This window comes from Liolophura sinensis, chromosome 11 (genome assembly GCF_032854445.1).
Source record: "Liolophura sinensis isolate JHLJ2023 chromosome 11, CUHK_Ljap_v2, whole genome shotgun sequence".
Classification (NCBI taxonomy): Eukaryota; Metazoa; Mollusca; class Polyplacophora; order Chitonida; family Chitonidae; genus Liolophura; species Liolophura sinensis.
In genome coordinates, this window is record NC_088305.1 from 7,302,266 (window position 1) to 7,319,867 (window position 17,602).

The window sequence follows — 17,602 nt, forward strand, 5'->3', positions numbered from 1 at the left end:
GACTGAGTGGCTGAGTAGGGTAGAGTGTCATATCAGATTCTTGGGCGTGACGTTCTATGAGGCAGCACTATAAAGGGTTTGGCACCAGACTGCTGGAAAGCATCACTGTCACGAAACGGTTGAAATAATACAAAAAGCGATGTTCAAGCCCACACGATAGACGAATTAAAGGGAGGGTATTATGGAATACCATCCCCCGGCGAGGTTTTATTAATAATTCGCACAAGCAGATTGCACTCTTGCGCCATGAAAATCTTGTAGTGGAATGTGACCCGGTCGATTTGACCTGATTTTGTTTAGCAAACCGAAAGCTTGGCAGCTGTTCTGCATATTCAAATACATGGAATCCCTGCAGGATTACGCCTTTGACGCCGTGCATGACATCTCGACTGGAATTGTCATAAAGCACTGAGTCTGTTGACGTCTGCACAATCAATATCATTTAATGACAGCTTGGAGAAAAGTCGTAACGCTTCCCAGCAACGGATATGCGAAAAAACAGCTGAGACGTGGTCTAATAACGTATTAAATAGCGACCTTCGGACTAGGCCCCGGAACGTGGATGGGTATATTGGCCGGTATCAGTTCGGACAACATCGATAATTTCCGTAATAAATGAAAGTTTTGCGTCAACATTAACTCGTACATCAATCATATTCAGCTGGCTCGTTGATTTATTGGATGCCATGGATTTTTTAAGGATGGCAATAAATTTCCATGAGACGGGTTGTCTTTGAAACGAGCATACGGGTGATTTTCTGGTGAACTCTAATAAACCAGCTGTAATTAAGCAAACAATATTGTTGACGGCTAAAACCTCGTTTATAATTCTTGAATGAAAATGACCTCATCGTGCATCTGCATGATGTGCACGATCCTGTTTGAGATCGTGCTTGGGATCATGTGCACTATCGTGTTTCTGATCATGTGCACGATCATGTTTGTGATCATGTGCACGAGCATGTTTGTGATCATGTGCACGATCATGTGTATCTGATCATGGGCACGATCATGTGTTTGTTATCATGTGCACGATCATGTTTGTGATCATGTGCACGATCATGTTTGTGATCATGTGCACGAGCATGTGTTTGTTATCATGTGCACGATCATGTGTTTCTGATCAAGGGCATGATCATGTTTGTGATCATGTGTTTGTGATCATGTGCACGATCATGTTTGTGATCATATACACGATAATGTCCACGACTATGTAAACGATCAATCTTGCGATAATGTTTATGATGTGCTTGCTAATGTGTACGACCATGTATACAATCATGTGCGTGTCCTTGTGTACGATTACATGTACGTGTGCCATCATTTTCGTGATCGCACATACGATTATGTGTGCAATTATGTACATAATCATGTGTACCATCATCTGCACGATTATGTGTACCATCATGTGCACGTTCATCTTTATCATCACCTGCACGATCATGTATACCATCAAGTGCACGATCATGTGTACCGTCATGTGCACGTTCATCTTTATCATCACCTGCACGATCATGTATACCATCAAGTGCACGATCATGTGTACCGTCATGTGCACGTTCATCTTTATCATCACCTGCACGATCATGTATACCATCAAGTGCACGATCATGTGTACCGTCATGTGCACGACCACGTGTACACACATGTGTATGATCATGTGTACCATCATGAGCACGATCATGAGCGTGATTATGTGCACGACCATGTGTACCATCATCTGCACGATTATGAGTGCCATCATGTGTACCATCATGTGCACGACCATGTGCGTGTTCATATGCACAACCATGTGTACCATCATTTGCATGAACATGCGTACCATCATCTGCCCCATCATGTGTACCGCCATCTGCTCCATCATGTGTACCATCATGTGTACCGTCATGTGCACCATCATGTGTACCATCATGTGCACGACTATGTGTACCATCATGTGTACAATTATTTGTACATTCATGTGCGTAATCATGTGTACCATCATCTGCACGGTCATATGTACGATTGGACGTATTTGTGCGATCATTTTGGTGATCGCATATACGGCTATGTGCGTAATCATGTGTACCATTATGTGCACGATCACGTGTACCATTATGTGCACGATCAAGTGTACCATCAACTGCACGATGACGTGTACCATCATACGCACGATCGTATGTACCATCATGTGCACGATCAGGTGTACCATTATGTGCACCACCACATGTACCATCATGTTCACGATCACACTTCAGTTATTCTGTTGCTCTCATTCAGATTTAGCCTTTCTAATCATGTGGCTACATTTGACACGTGATTGCCTCTGGACTAAGGGCCGCATTGCCGACATTGCCAACATTGCCAACATTGTTCCCCTTTGTGTTTAAATTAAGACGTTACGGTGGAATTGTTCATTACGTAACACTGTACACCCTGGAGGTTAAACTTCACGCCTGCAAAATTTTTCATTTTTCATTATAATTATTATTATAATTTTTTTTTTGCCCTTCCTCAAATCTGGGCTAGTCAGTTACTTCTCCTCAGCTCAAGAAACCGTGTTACCGTTATTTATTATTTACATGTATATTTTGTGTGTATAGCGCAGGTTCTAGTGCGGAAAACCATTCCGGGTTTCGATCCAGTGAACTCAGCGTCAGGCTTCGAACAGATATCTCGACCTTTCGGTCAACATGCCTCCAACAAAAAATCTAGAAAAATTTAAGAATTTGGAATTTTGCCAAGTGTCGAGGAGAAGTATAAAACGATCCGAGCCTGAATTTTGTGAGGCGGTTTCAGTGTATGGCTTTACTCACACAGCATCCTACCCAACCCAAACAAAACATTCCATTAAGATGAACAATATCTATTTCCAGTCAGGACTGTTAAACACGCTCGCCATCGACTGCTCGTTATCGGCCGCCCGTCATTAGACAACTTAGTGCCGAGTCACGCCTTGACCGGAAGTGAGGGCGATATCAAATGACCAGGCTGGAATTTCGCCATCGAGGTACTTCCACTCAGTCTATTTATAGACCGTGCAGTGTGCAGACAATACACCGTATACATGTCTGGACTTGGCCATTTTTGACATCCAGACTGGTTGGGAGAAACTCTTTGATATGCCTGTTGTTTCGTCTGACAAGCCGAATAGTGATTTGGAGTTTACCTGCAATCAAATATAGTAGCTTCGAGGGACAATCTGATTGCATGATTAACGCCGTGCTCAAGAACATTCCATTTACATGTCGACACTCAGGATGCGTGTAGGGACCTATACAGATCAAATTCTTAGGCCTAACTAACAATTAACACTTTGAAGTCATCTATATAATGCAATTCAACCGCCTGCGACTGACAGATACTGTACATAAAGTCATTTAGCCGCCTACAACTGACAGTTCCTTTACATAATCCAATTTAACCGACTTTAACATACAGCAAAGTTGTTTAGTCGCCTCCATCTGACAGTTCCTGCATACAAAGCAATTGTAACCATTTCCAATTGACAACTCATGTATATAAAGCAATTTAACTGTCTACAGCTGACATCTCCTGTATATAAAAGTCGGCTGCAACCAACAGTTCTTGGACATTAAGCAATTTAGCCGCCTACAACTGACAGTTCCTGTATATACAGCAAATTAGCCGAATACGACTGATAGTTCCTGTATATAAACAAATTCAACCGCCTACGACTGAGAGATATTGTATACAAGGTTGTTTAGTCGGCTCCATCTGACAGTTTCTGTATATACTGCAATTTAACCGTCTACAACTGACAGTTTCTGGATATAAGACAGCTTTGTCGCCTACAACTAACAGTTCTTAGATATAAAGCAATTTAGCCGCCTACAACTGAAAATTTCTCTCTATTAACATCATTTTAGAATCCAGAAAAGTCGTATTTTCCGTTATGACGGAAAGGTACCACTACTTTATTTGAGAAGGAACTGGCTTTTTTTTCAAATAGCTCATTTAGAGCGTAGGTCGTTATTGAATTCGCCGAAATTGCCACTGTGGTTGTAGCGGTGTTTTGCTCCTCTACATGGACGTTATAGTATTAATTTCTTCAAATTCGATTTGTTCGCTGCAACAGTAACATTTTCTCTCGAGTGGAGAGATAGTGGATTGCACGTACAACATTTTTCTTTATAATGTCAAGCAATGAAGGAATTGCCTTCTTCCGTTCTGATCATCTTTACAAGCATGGGGAGGACATTTATTATATCTTTCACTTTTATGTTTGTCAGTTCGTATATGAACCCAAAAAGCAGTCCACACAGCCTCTTGTTTCAAACCAAATTTCAATAGTTTATCAGTGCATAGTTATGCAGCGCATCTTAACAACTCGCAACACATGACAATCCACAAATCGAGTTACATGCTAAGGAGCTTGGCCTATGGCAGACTTCGGCGCTTCAACGAGTTTCCTGCAGATCTGCAGAGAATGTCGTGGAATGTATTCCCCGAAACCTTGCTCTGTCAATCCCTGAGTGCATAACGCAATCCCTGGGCAGCCAAGTCAACCCCTTGGGGCACCACCTCGCAACCAAGTCAATCGATGTTGTTGCGTGGCCCAGATCTGTCGTAACAAGTCACGCCCCGGGGCAGATTATCAGTGTAGCCCTGCTGAGAGTTCTAAGGCATTCTACGCATGGGCATTCCATCCAGTCTTGATTCTGGTCGTCTACAATACAACACGATCCATGCCAAAACTGTGGTTTATCCATGTTGCTTTTGTATGGGTTGGGGTCCAGGCGAGAATATTTCTCTTTATAAGAGAAACCGGAGAGTGTCTGGAGTAAGCCAGCTGCATTGGGCAGTTAACTCACAGACGGATCTGTTCAACTTCCTTACTTGTATGACAGCTTATATGCTAACATGTGTCGGCTTATATGCCAAAAAGTGACAATTTATTTGATTATACGACGGCTTATATAATAACATGTGACGGCTTATATGCTTATACGACAGCTTATATGCTAACATGTGACCGCTTATATACTAACATGAGGGGCCTCCGTGGCTCAGTCGGTTAGCGCGCTAGCGCAGCGTAATGACCCAGGAGTCCCTCACCAATGGGTCGCTGTGAGTTCAAGTCCAGCTCATGCTGGCTTCCTCTCCGGCCGTACGTGGGAATGTCTCCCAGCAACCTGCGGATGGTCGTGGGTTTCCCCCGGGCTCTGCCCGGTTTCCCACCATATCCTTGAGTGCGGCGTAAAACACCAATCAAATAAATAAATATACTAACATGTGACGGCCGATATGCTAACATGTGACGGCTTACATGCTAATGTGACAGCTTATATGCTATCATATGTCGGCTTATATGCTAACATGTGACGACTTACATGCTAACATATGTCGGCTTATATGCTAACATGTGACGACTTATATGCTAACATGTGACGACTTATATGCTAACATGTGACGGTTTATATGCTAACATGTGACGGCTTATATGCTCACTTGTGACGGCATCCATTTTCATGGGTGAAAAAAACTGGACCAGTGCCCGAAGTATAAGCTATTAAAATAACGTTGGAGGACAAGCGTCGTATTAGATATAAGTGATGTTTTTGACGATGCTACAGTTCAGTCGTAGATTCAGATTTCTATATATTGTCAGAAGCTTAACTCCAATTCCACGTTGGCTTACTTGTCACACTCTCTGCAGATATACACATGTCGAATCCAAAGAGTTAATGCATGAGGTTTGCCAGATATCCGGAGAGAGACATGGTGTACCCTTGAGCTTGGTTCCTCAACCCATAAACCATTCCACCGTCGATAAAGCGATAAAAATTATATTAGAGCTCGTGGGTCATCCATCAATCAAATACATAAACCATATATAAAGGACCGGTGTAGCTAAAGCGAGGATTTTGACCATAACTGCTAAACTGCGAACATGATGCAAGTCACTTGTAGGATTGATAAGATTGGTTCATTTATCTATTATTTATTTATATTATTTACTTATTTATTTTGTTTACTTTGTTTATTTTATTTAATTATTTATTTTATTGTTTAACGCCACTCACGATGGCGATCATTTTATGGGTGAAGGAGATCAGAATGCCCCGGATAAACCATTAAGCTCTTGAAATTTACGGATCAACTTTCTCACGTGTGACGTACAGACTTGCGCACTGAATGGATTGATTGGATGCTCGACAGTGCTAACAGCTACAAAAGCAGCGTAGACCGCTTACTGTATCAAAGATCCCACGATTTATGAGGGAACCCTCAAATTCCCTACCAAAGACCGACACCACGAGCCCCATGTGTCAATCAATTACCAAATTATTTCCCCTGTCCAAAAATTCAAGAAAGGATATCACTGATAACGGAACATTTTTGGTTTGATATAACATTCGTTATTAGAGGCACATAATTAGGTCAAACACACATATTGGTGTTTTATCTGGATAAATGCCTTTGTTTAAATGACTTTGGACATAGCCTAGCTACTAGGGGCCTGGACTTTAATTATAACCGTATAATGAGAGAGATATCTGGAAGATTATGAGACATCATTATACGACAGTCCTGACTCAGTGATTTAGGATGTAATGGTTTTGCGATGCAATTACACGAACAATAATTTAAGACCCAGGCCATCTGTCACTAAGATCGATGTGTATTTCATGCCGAGGTTGAGAGTTGCGCCTCCAAAAAGTTCCTCTAATTTTGGCATAGCTTGTTTCGATAACAATCTTTGGTTAATTTTCCAACTCTTTTTTTTTAAAGTTTGTAATTTATATAACTGTCAAAATTGACACTGATTATTGTTTAACGTCGTACTGAAGAATTTTTCACGAGTACCACGGAAAATGACTGTACCATGCAATCAACCACCTGTGACGTCACAGGTCACGCGTACGACGGCAATGACTGTACCATGTAAACAACCACCTGTGACGTCACGGGTCTCAGGGGGATCGCCTTGGGCGAGAGACCTAGGCTTTTGTGGAAAGAACCAGCGAGGTTCCAAATAATGCTTGTCTTTGACCATGTGGGTTCAAATGTCGTCTTCCATTGTTTTTTTATAGCATTGAAAACTTTACATGAATTCGGTCAAATTTCTTAATATATGTACATATTTTTATATTACTTTAAAGTGTTTCTGAGGTTTATGTTGGAGCGATGTTTTGGAAACTGGTCTTGCATTCCTTGACCCGGAGCTTTCATTATGGTTGACGACTGATATACGAATGTCTTTAGTGCAACACTATGATCAAGGAGACTCACAACAATGCGATGCTTGTGAGTTCAAGTCCAGCTCCTGCTGGCTTCCGCTCCAGTCGTACGTGAGATCTTGCAGAAACCTGCATATGGTCGTGGGTTTCCCCCTGGCTCTTCCATGTTTCCTCCCACTGTAACGCTACCCACCGTCGAATAAGTGAACGGTGTAAAACTCCAATCAAATAGAAAATATAAAAAAAATTTGTTTGGATACCCAGAATCGTCATTCACAAGGGCAAAATATCAAATATTTGTACCTCATCGTTGATGAGGGACCTTGCAGAAACATTGTGTAGGCGCCTAATCTCTACGCATGTTGAAAACAAAATAGCCACATTCGCTGTTCTTCTGACCACCCCTTTCGCGATATGCCCCTGCAGCATTTTAAAGCATCTGTCCTTATCAAGCGTGATATGCAATAACAAACGTCATAAAAATACCAATTACTAGGGGGGGGGGGCTATTATTAACGAAAATATTATCTGCAGTCATTTGTCACTATAGCAGCTTTTATACAATGCTTCAGAAAGGGACCCTGATTTTATGTATGGTTTTGATGCCATTCTCCTCATGTCGAGATTCGCCAGTAATGAGATTTTCTTTAAAGTGCTACTCTTATTCACTAAGCAACCATGGCACTCAATGCAGGTCAGTGGATCGAATGTTTACGGCCACTGACCAATGACAAAGGTTAATAACGGCAAGTTTTATTAAACTCTTGAAATGAATAATCGTTCCATTCCATCCGATAATACATGTGCGTCAAACATGACATGTATGCTTTGCATCAGGCTTTCACTATAGACCGAGCTGTTCATCGAGTCCATGCATCAGATCGTCACCGTTTGCTAATACGTGTAGTGCCTGGTTTCATTGCCAATGGTTCAAAACTTTAACAAACCCCAAAAGAGGTTATCGAATTAAATAAAAAACATAAGGTCTGATTCATACCTGAAGCGAAAACCACAAAAAAGCCAAAAAAAGCCTACACACTCTACAAACTATAATTTGCCATATTGACAGAACACTATGTTTACTATACCAGTATGTGTTATGACAAAATAGATTATATTATTGCTACAAATTGTTATGTTATATTTAACATACTTGTTCTGTTAGTATAACAGAATATTTTCGTTGGTGTAATGGGATATCGTGTTGTCCATAACATAATGTTATATGTATTATCTCCGGAAGTGCTACGATCTATAACACTTTCGTTTAGCAATTTAAGGCCAGTGCACAATATTTCCGGTGATGATGGTATCACTCTCCAGCTTTAGTCTGGTAGTACTTGGCCACTTCAAATAGTGGTTCAGGTACAACCAGACTATGTCCAGCCTATCCTTTTGCTGTTTTTGGTAGCCTGATTTTCAAATGATTCTGTTCAAACCGCTAAATCCTTTAACCAGAACTGACTGGTTTCTTCTGATTCGTTCAACACCACAAATCCGTAAAAACCTGGATTTTTTTTTTATCGTGTGATAATATCCTCGATAATAGAAATAAGTATAGAGCCTAAATTTCATGGGAGGTTTGCATCGGGAAAACCATATGATGGAGTAAATGCTACTTTTATGAATGTCCCAACAAGCAGGGTTATTTTGTCATTCTGTTTCCAGTTATTTCTCTGGCAGACAATCCGGCAAAATATCCGGTCAGATTTTGGGCATACATGTATTGCAAGATACGGGAAGCACTTGGTTTTTATTTGTTAATTTCGCGTATACGATGTGGCCTAACCTATAAAAGTACAAAAGCAGCGTCTCAGTTTTCTTCTTGGAGAGTGAAAATGTCCGTGAAGTACAGTTTTCCTGAGGCCACAGGGGTCAATCCGGAAATTAAATAGCCTGCTGTGATGACGTCAGTGGTGATAGCTGTCAAAAGAATTTTGCTGGGGGAAGAGCCCAAATTAGTGCCTAGAAGCTGACGATGTCATTTCCGAATATTTCCGACCACTGAGAGAAAACATGCATAAAATAGAAGGTTTATTAAAAATGTGATTCTTTTGTCTTACATTTCTTCACTTTTCACTTAAAACCATACTCTTCGTTTTATAGAAACTTTACATGTATCCTTTAATACAGAGTAAACTACAGCATTTCAAAACGATGTCGTGGGTGATTTTCGACCAGCTTACTGTTTTCGCACGCGTGAGCTTAATTACAGTGTCCAACAGATAGACATCTGATGAGCGTAGGGAACATGGATGTCACCCAAGGAGTCAGGGAGTCCAGAAGTCATGTTTTCGTTGTCCGTGAATAATGTCCAGATCGAATACAAATGCAGGCGTCTCAGTCACGTGACTGTGCATAAAGGCATAAATAGGATTAGGCAGAATTAGACGGCACGGTTATGCCCACATTTACCAACAGGAGTGTTGTCACCAACTGATAAGGGGCCCTATTTCACCAGTTAAGAGTGATCTTTTTGCCGAGTGTCGAAGCTGTTCTAGTTTTACTCTCTACGCTGTTGTCTTCTATATTATACTCACTGAACAATTCAACAAAGTTTGAGTAAAGACGTGTGATAGAGTAGGCTGTACACGGTAGACTAGTTTTTAAGTCAATATAATTTATATGACGTTTACTCAAATCATCTCATTTTAGACAGTGCTTTACAAATGCTACAATACGCCTTACATTACTGTCCAAATAAATATAATGGTGCCGTCGAGGAATTTGAACCTTTCTCACGTTCAGTAAGGAGCACGTATTGCTGGACTGAAATCGACGCCAACGAGTTCCTCATCAAGGCCCTGGGCAAATAATGCATTCGGGGCGTTTCCAAAACTGTTCGTCTCTCTTTGCAGTGCTCTTGTTCCATGTCCGATAGGTATTTGTTGAATCGATTTCCTATGATGTTGACAGAGTGTGATCAAAGCCGAAATGCCACGGTGACACACTGTCACCTCCTTAATCAACCAAAGGCAAAACATTAACCTAACCTAATGTTTAACGTTGATTAAAGTCCCAGGATCTATAGCTGCACACCCTCGACACATAGGGCTGTCCAATATCACAATTTTATTAACGCCGTATTGAAGAATGTTTCTCTTATGGAAGACCTCGGGAGGAGAAAACCGGAATATTGAAGAATGCTTCACTTATAGAAGACCCCGGGTAGAGAAAACTGGAGTATTGAAGAATCCTTCACTTATAGAAGACCTCGGGAGGAGAAAACTGAAGTATTGCAGAATCCTTCACTTATAGAAGACCTCGGGTAGAGAAAACTGGAGAATTGAAGAATCCTTCACTTATAGAAGAGCTCGGGAGGAGAAAACCGGAGTATTGAAGAATCCTTCACTTATAGAAGAGCTCGGGAGGAGAAAACCGGAGTATTGAAGAATCTTTCACTTATAGAAGACCTCGGGAGGAGAAAACCGGAGTATTGAAGAATCCTTCACTTATAGAAGACCTCGGGAGGAGAAAACCGGAGTATTGAAGAATCCTTCACTTATAGAAGACCTCGAGTAGAGAAAACCGGAATATTGAAGAATCCTTCACTTATAGAAGAACTCAGGTGGAGAAAACCGGAATATTGAAGAATCCTTCACTCACAGAAGAGTGTGTATAAAAACAACTACACAGTATATAAGATTAAACCAGATTTAATCAGATTGCCCGATGCAGTGACGACAGTGTGACAACCGGTGAAATAAGGCCTCTTGTTAATTTACCTCAGTCAGGTCTTTATTCTTGCAGTTCTTGTAAACGCTTAAATAATTGCAAATTACACACATCCTAGCACTCCTATGTGTAAGCCGAGTTACGTGAAAAATGATAATGGCGTTAGTAGTGATAGATTATACATCAATGGTCCATATAACTGATCAAAATGCTGTATTGTCAGAACACTGATACTTTATCATTCACTTAAAAGCAAAGTAAAGGGACCAGAATTTGGGGGTGCTTAAACCCGGAGAAAACCACTGACGAACTCCCCCATGTGTGACGTGCAAATATTCTAACTGTACAGCGAGATCAATATGTACGTTATGTTGTTGGAAGTCAAGTGTAACCTCGAACGCCAGACAACTTAGAGGGCCACTTAAGAGCCGCCAACCACTCAGTCTCACTAGATTAACACCATTACATTACATCGGTAAATTTTGGGGATCTCCTGTGCGAATCTAAACGGAACCAATAGCTCTGACATAGACGTGCCTTAAAGCGATGCCAGTGTCTTCAAGTGAAGACTATATATAGTGGAAGTCTAGCTCGAACTGACATTTGATAACATGCCATAGGCGTGTTCAGGCTGTTCACAGGTATTTCAGTTTGGATAGTGACACAATGTTTGGCATCATACTCAAAAAAACGAACACAACATTATGATGGTTTGGAGACAGCATTGCCTTCAAAGATACAAAATCTTTGTTTGATTAATTATTTTATTCCATTACTGACAAACGCTGCACAAGTATGCTCAAGGGTTTTTCACTTTCACACCGGCGGTTAGGTTTACAAATGGAGGGAACCGGATATCCGCATCCGACGTAACTAGAACTGGATTCGAACCTGCAAACACCATTGACCTGGGGCCGATGGGCAAACGCAGAGAACATCAAGGAGGAAGTCAGTGATAAAATGAAAGTTATGAAAGCCTGCATGTATACACGGGCTTTCTCAGAAGGTCACGAGCAGATTCCTCCGCCAGGCAAATTTATCAATACCACTTAAAGTGCAAGTGAACACATCCTAAAAACTCCATTTCCAAAAAAACTCAACTGTTTCATTTACCCATCTTTCCAGATGAAGAGCATTTCCGTAAACTGATTAAGAAACTCTTGCTTGGCGCCGTCAAGATGGCCATCTGGATGCGAATGTCTAGAAGACGCTATAGATTTATGTGATTCTAATACTAATGGTACAGGAGTGAGAAAAAAAAAACGCTACAAGCAACAATATGCTTGTTTCCTGCGTCATTATCAGGGTCGGGCTGGATATCATTCCCGGGGCATCGGACCATGTGTAAGGTTAATTGATCATTACGTATAACGAATCCGTAATTAGAGTCGTCCTCTGAGTCAGATCCTGCCGGGACATCAAGACGAGAAATCCGTTATAACCCCTATAGTATCCAACCAGCGACGCGAGTCAACCATTCCTTACATCAATTTTACATCAAAAAAAAAAAAACGTTCCCGATTCCAGCCCCTTTCTCCCTCACCCCAACAAAGTCGTTAAATATGTCAACGAAACCTTCATCTCCGTTTTATTACAATCTCAATTTTACATTTGATCGATATTCATTTTAAAAAAGCGGCAAATGCCACTGGTATGATTGTGGATGCATGCACGTATGCCTCGCTGCAGCAAGCACATTGCCTCTCTCCACTCCTGACTTGAGTGGCTTTCGGGTTTGCCAACGCAGCGCGAATATCGAATTCCTGGGGAGCATTACACCGTGTAAGCTCGCAGAACGCATCATGTGTAACCCAACCGGAGCCTGATCATTTCCTAACGGCGAATACTGCCCGGAAAAACTCGGGAACTAACCCCGGTAATTTCAATAATTTAGACAGCAATACAGAGGCTTTCTGTCATTCGGTAAATAACTCAAGGAAACTCGAATCCTGGGCGAAGGAAAGGGCTAATAACCCTCCTTTCGGTGAACACCAGGCGTTGCGTATGTTTATTACCGCATATATTCAGCCATTCGTGGCAAATTGCATTACCTAATAGATCGCTAGTATATTCCCTCCCTCTCACTGCTCATAGAGCCTTAGCGATAAGTGGCTAACGACGCTCATGTGGTCGTTTGAGCATTCTGTAAACCTTCATTGAAGATCACTTGTCTTCCGCCAATGCGGTGGTTATATCTTTACTCATGAAGTATTAGTCACACGAGGGAAATTTCCTCAGTAATTTAACTCAGGTCTCGGCGTTTTAACCAGGGCATATAAGTGGAAGATTAATGAAGATGACGTTACAAAAACCAAATTCAATCTAACAAATACACCGGTGGACAGATATGAATGTGTGTAAACTCTGAACTAAAGCTGTCAGTACTGGCGGTCCATTATTCTTCTGATTAATGGACACATTTTTTAGATACTCCTGGAATATTGTCATTGTACTAACTGTCCAAGTAGAGTGCATTCGTTCTAACCACAAGATATGGATGATATACTTTGCCTGTTTTGTGACCAGGTTACCCAGTGAAAGGTGATTGACCAATGATGCCGCGTGGTTATGGCTTGACGGCCGGACCGTCAGTAAACACGTAACCGGCGAAGTGTGTCTGACCATTCAGGCCACGTGGATGTGGCTTGACTTCCGGTCCGATAATCCCACGTCACCAGGGAAATGTGTCTGGCCAATGTGTCTTGGCTGTGGGTTGACGTACCGGTAGGTTAGTAACACGTAACCGGCAAAATGTGACTGGCCATTGAGGCCGCTTGGCTGTGGCTTGATTTCGGGTCTGTCAGTTACACGTGCTTGGGCGAAATGTGCCTTATCAAGGAGGTGTCGTCGTGTACGTGCAATACTCTATGATATGATTCTATGAGATGGAATGAGTTAATTATTGTACCATAGCAATATCTGTACTTATGTACCTCATACATGTAATTGCCATTTGATTAACAACTGGAAGTGACAGTTTGGGATGTATAACAGCTCATCTCATTGAATGATTGATTGGTTTTCATCGCCGTGCTTAAGAATTTTCCACTTATATGACGGCGGTCCGGTTTATGGCTGTGGAGGAACTGATAGCCTGGAGTAGAGTGATTTGCCTGGCAACTAGTCAACTTCTTGGCGTAAACTCGCAGCTGAAACAGCGAGAACTGGATTCGAGCACGCGACCTCACTGTGATAGTCTATTCAGGCGACTGGGACGTGTACGGAGCTAGGGAAAAAAAAAAACTTTTCTTTATTAAGGTGTGGGGACCTGGCACAGGGTAATGACCCAGGAGTCTCTCACCAATGCAGTTATCAATTTATGACCTATAATTCGTTTGTATAACGTGTGTATGTTTGTTTCTTTGTCCTAAAAATCCAACCCTGGCCAAAATTCACATTTTTGAGACAAACAATTGTAATAATACAATATTTTCCATGCCTAAGTTAACTTCTCCACCAGCAGGTTATCGCCCTACCTTCCTGGCACCAAAAAAAAACCTTTCTCAAAATCAACTGAACTATCATAGTTCTTCAAAAAGGAAAAAAAAACCTGTCATGGACAAAATCTGGGTGCAAATACAGTAGTTGCTATGGTCGTTTTCATCAACCTAAGCTATACAAATGATTTCAAGTGTACATGAAGTTGATAATAATGTGTGGCTCAAAAGGTTACAGGGCTCAGATTAAAACTGATCGTCACACGTTTTCCTATCTGTACATACATGTAATCATAGCTTTCTCATGCTCAAAAAGACTGGAAACTGGACAGAAATCTAACTACCAGGGAAGGAATATATATATATATATATATATATATATATATATCTGTGTGTGTGTGTGTGTGTGTGTGTGTGTGTGTGTGTGTATGCATGTCTGACCTTCAAACCCTTAATCCGATTGACTTCACACTTGCTGAGTGAATTGCTGAAGGATCGAAATGTTGTGCGCAAATTAGGCAAAGGTGACACCACAAATCTTGCCAGCAGCCACTGCCGTTGAAACTCTGGGTCTGTACACAAATTTACTCTGTGACTAACTTAATATGCTATGTGCACTATGTAGCAGATATGAATAGTTTTCTACAGGCACTGAAACAGTCCATACAAAGCAACACATGGGGATCTCCTTGGGATATCATGTATTTTGTAACTCTTCATCCTCATGTTTCTGTTACAAATGTGAGCTACGTGAAATACATGTATTCAGAAACTGGAAAAGAAAACTGACATGTTCATTTACAACAAATAAATAATACTACAATATACAATTCACACAGAAATATTACCAAGGACAACTGGACATGTAGAGGGCGTCGATTTAAATGTAAGGCCATGTACAATATATACAGAAGATACGCCATATACTAACAAAATACAGGGCATATACTTTCTTACTACATTGTGTACTTGAAAGTATATGTACTTGAAAGTATATGTATTTGTAAACTAAAGAATATTCTCACCATGGGCCAATTTCACAAAACTTCTTACATATACATCAAACTTCTAGTAAAATATGGTATTTTGTAAGTAACCGCTGGGTTTTCACAATGCAGTTCAAAAAGGCAATGCAATTAATAAGAAATCCGATTGGTAAAGTGGGTTTAAATTTTGAAAAGAAAAAAAACTTAGCAGAAAAAAAAACAAACAGAACTGTGGAGATACAAGTGTGATGGAAATCATTTGTTCTAGTATGTGGAGAGATTAAAACGTTCAAAACTAAAAATCAACTTACATCATGGACAACATCTAGAAACTTTAATAATATTACAGGTAATGTACATTTTCAGCTCTCTGTAGAAAACATTGCACACCAAAATTATATTTGCATGGCAGATACACTCAGAACTCTGCTGTTTATTGGTTTATTTGATTTGTGTTTAAAGCCGTACTCAAGAAGATTTCACTTATGCGATGGCGGCTAGCATTAAAGTGGGAGGAACCGAGCAGAGCGCGGTGGGAACGCACAACAAATCGCAGGTTGCTGGCAGACTTTCCCACATACAGCTAGAGAGGAAGCCAGCATGCGCTGGACTTGAACTCATAGTGATCACCTCAGCTGTTTACATTGTTTCCTGTACATGTATGTGTACATAGTAAAGCACTAGAAGTGAAGAATTTACCACACACTGGGTACATCCACTAGTTAGCATATGAATACCATGGGTAATGTTCATATACAGTACACCAAAAACTTCAACTAAACGTTTTACATGTACCAGGTACCATGGACAAGGTTAAAATATAGGCGTTAAAGTATGATATAAAATGCTTACAGATAAAATGGGCTGTGGCCCTCCCACACCATAATCATAGGCTATGTAGATGGTAAATACCACAGGCACATAAATGTACATAAAAACAAGTCGGTCACTACCACAGTAGCAACATGCAGAATCAACTTGACCATGTTCAAATCTGTAGCCTATGGTTGTGGAATGGGGGCCCAGCAAAAGGAGCTGCTTTCCAAGACGTATACTGTATATGCAGATGAGATTGTACATGTGCATTTCAAACCCGTTCTCAAAACCACATCTATACCGTTCTTATTTGACATTTATCACTCTGATAATACACTCACAATATAATATACCAGTATTCAGAGATCTTTTTTTTTTTACAGTGTGTTCATGTACATCAGGGTTCCCACTCATGAAAGAAAACATTTTTCAAGGACATAATATCCTTTTCAAGGACATAAGTTACCATTTATCCTCTGATTTCAAGGACTATTCTAAAGTACCTTCAGGATCAACCTTCAGTAGCTTATTTGTTGGTTCATTTCAAATATAATGTAATGTTTTAAAACAATGGAAATTAAAGCAAAAAGTTATACTTTCAAGGACATATCCAAAATAATGCCCTTTTCAATTATTTTCAAGGTCAAATCAATTCAAATACTGTACAGCCAACTGACTGGGAACCCTGAAAGATGTATATATCCAGAAATGCCCAATAATTCACAGGAGTGTATGAGAGTATAACATGTATTGTTTGATGTACATGCAGGAATGGGACATTTCAGGCTGATATATTTATTTACTTCATGGGTGTTTTACGCCATACTCAAAAAATATTTCACTCATACATTGGCAGCCAGCATTGTGGTGAGAAGAAATTGGGCCCAGCCCAGGGGAAACATACATCTATCTGCAGGCTGCTGGCAGACCTTTCCACATACGACAGGAGTAGGCTGATTTAAATAAACATGCTGTAAGTGATGCAAAAAAAAATGCCTTAACCTTGCTTTATAAGTTGATGTATAAATGCAAGCATATTTCCATGTAGATGGCTGTGCATGTGAACGTACTGTTACCTCAGTCATTAGCATCAAAATATCTACAAACACAAATTTAGTTTCATGTGACTCCATTCCTGTAAGTCTGTTTCTCGATGCACAGAAGAAAAAAAAAAAAACAACATCTACTTTGCAGGATATATCCAAGTACATGCAAATCATCAAAAAGTAACAAAAATGTTTTACCGTTCACATCACCATAACTTTAGAACATCAACATCATCAGGATTTCAAATCTGTCTATGGCAATGCTGAGAAACATGTTCACGCGACTGTAACTGAGTTCAGAACTAGTAAGAAATGGACAGTGGAAAAAGCGAGGGAAGTCTAGTATCATTTTCCAGCTTGGACTCTGCACAGTGCTTATGTCGGTCCACATGTATACATGTACAAAAGTCAGGCTTGTCGGGAGCAGAAGACGTCTCTGAAATAATGGCAGGCAAAAT

General features: G+C 40.6%; 1 protein-coding gene across 1 annotated transcript; it reads left to right on the top strand.

Annotated features, from left to right (window-relative positions):
• The first annotated feature begins 1,306 nt into the window (after positions 1-1,306).
• Positions 1,307-2,299, top strand: LOC135477808 (histidine-rich glycoprotein-like). Its single transcript, XM_064758012.1, has one exon. The coding sequence runs from the start codon at positions 1,307-1,309 to the stop codon at positions 2,297-2,299; it is 993 nt and encodes a 330-aa protein (XP_064614082.1).
• Positions 2,300-17,602: the final 15,303 nt, after the last annotated feature.

Bases quoted from the DNA above. Each gene is read 5' to 3' on its own strand.
- LOC135477808 (XM_064758012.1), top strand. From the start codon at position 1,307: ATGTACGTGTGCCATCATTTTCGTGATCGCACATACGATTATGTGTGC.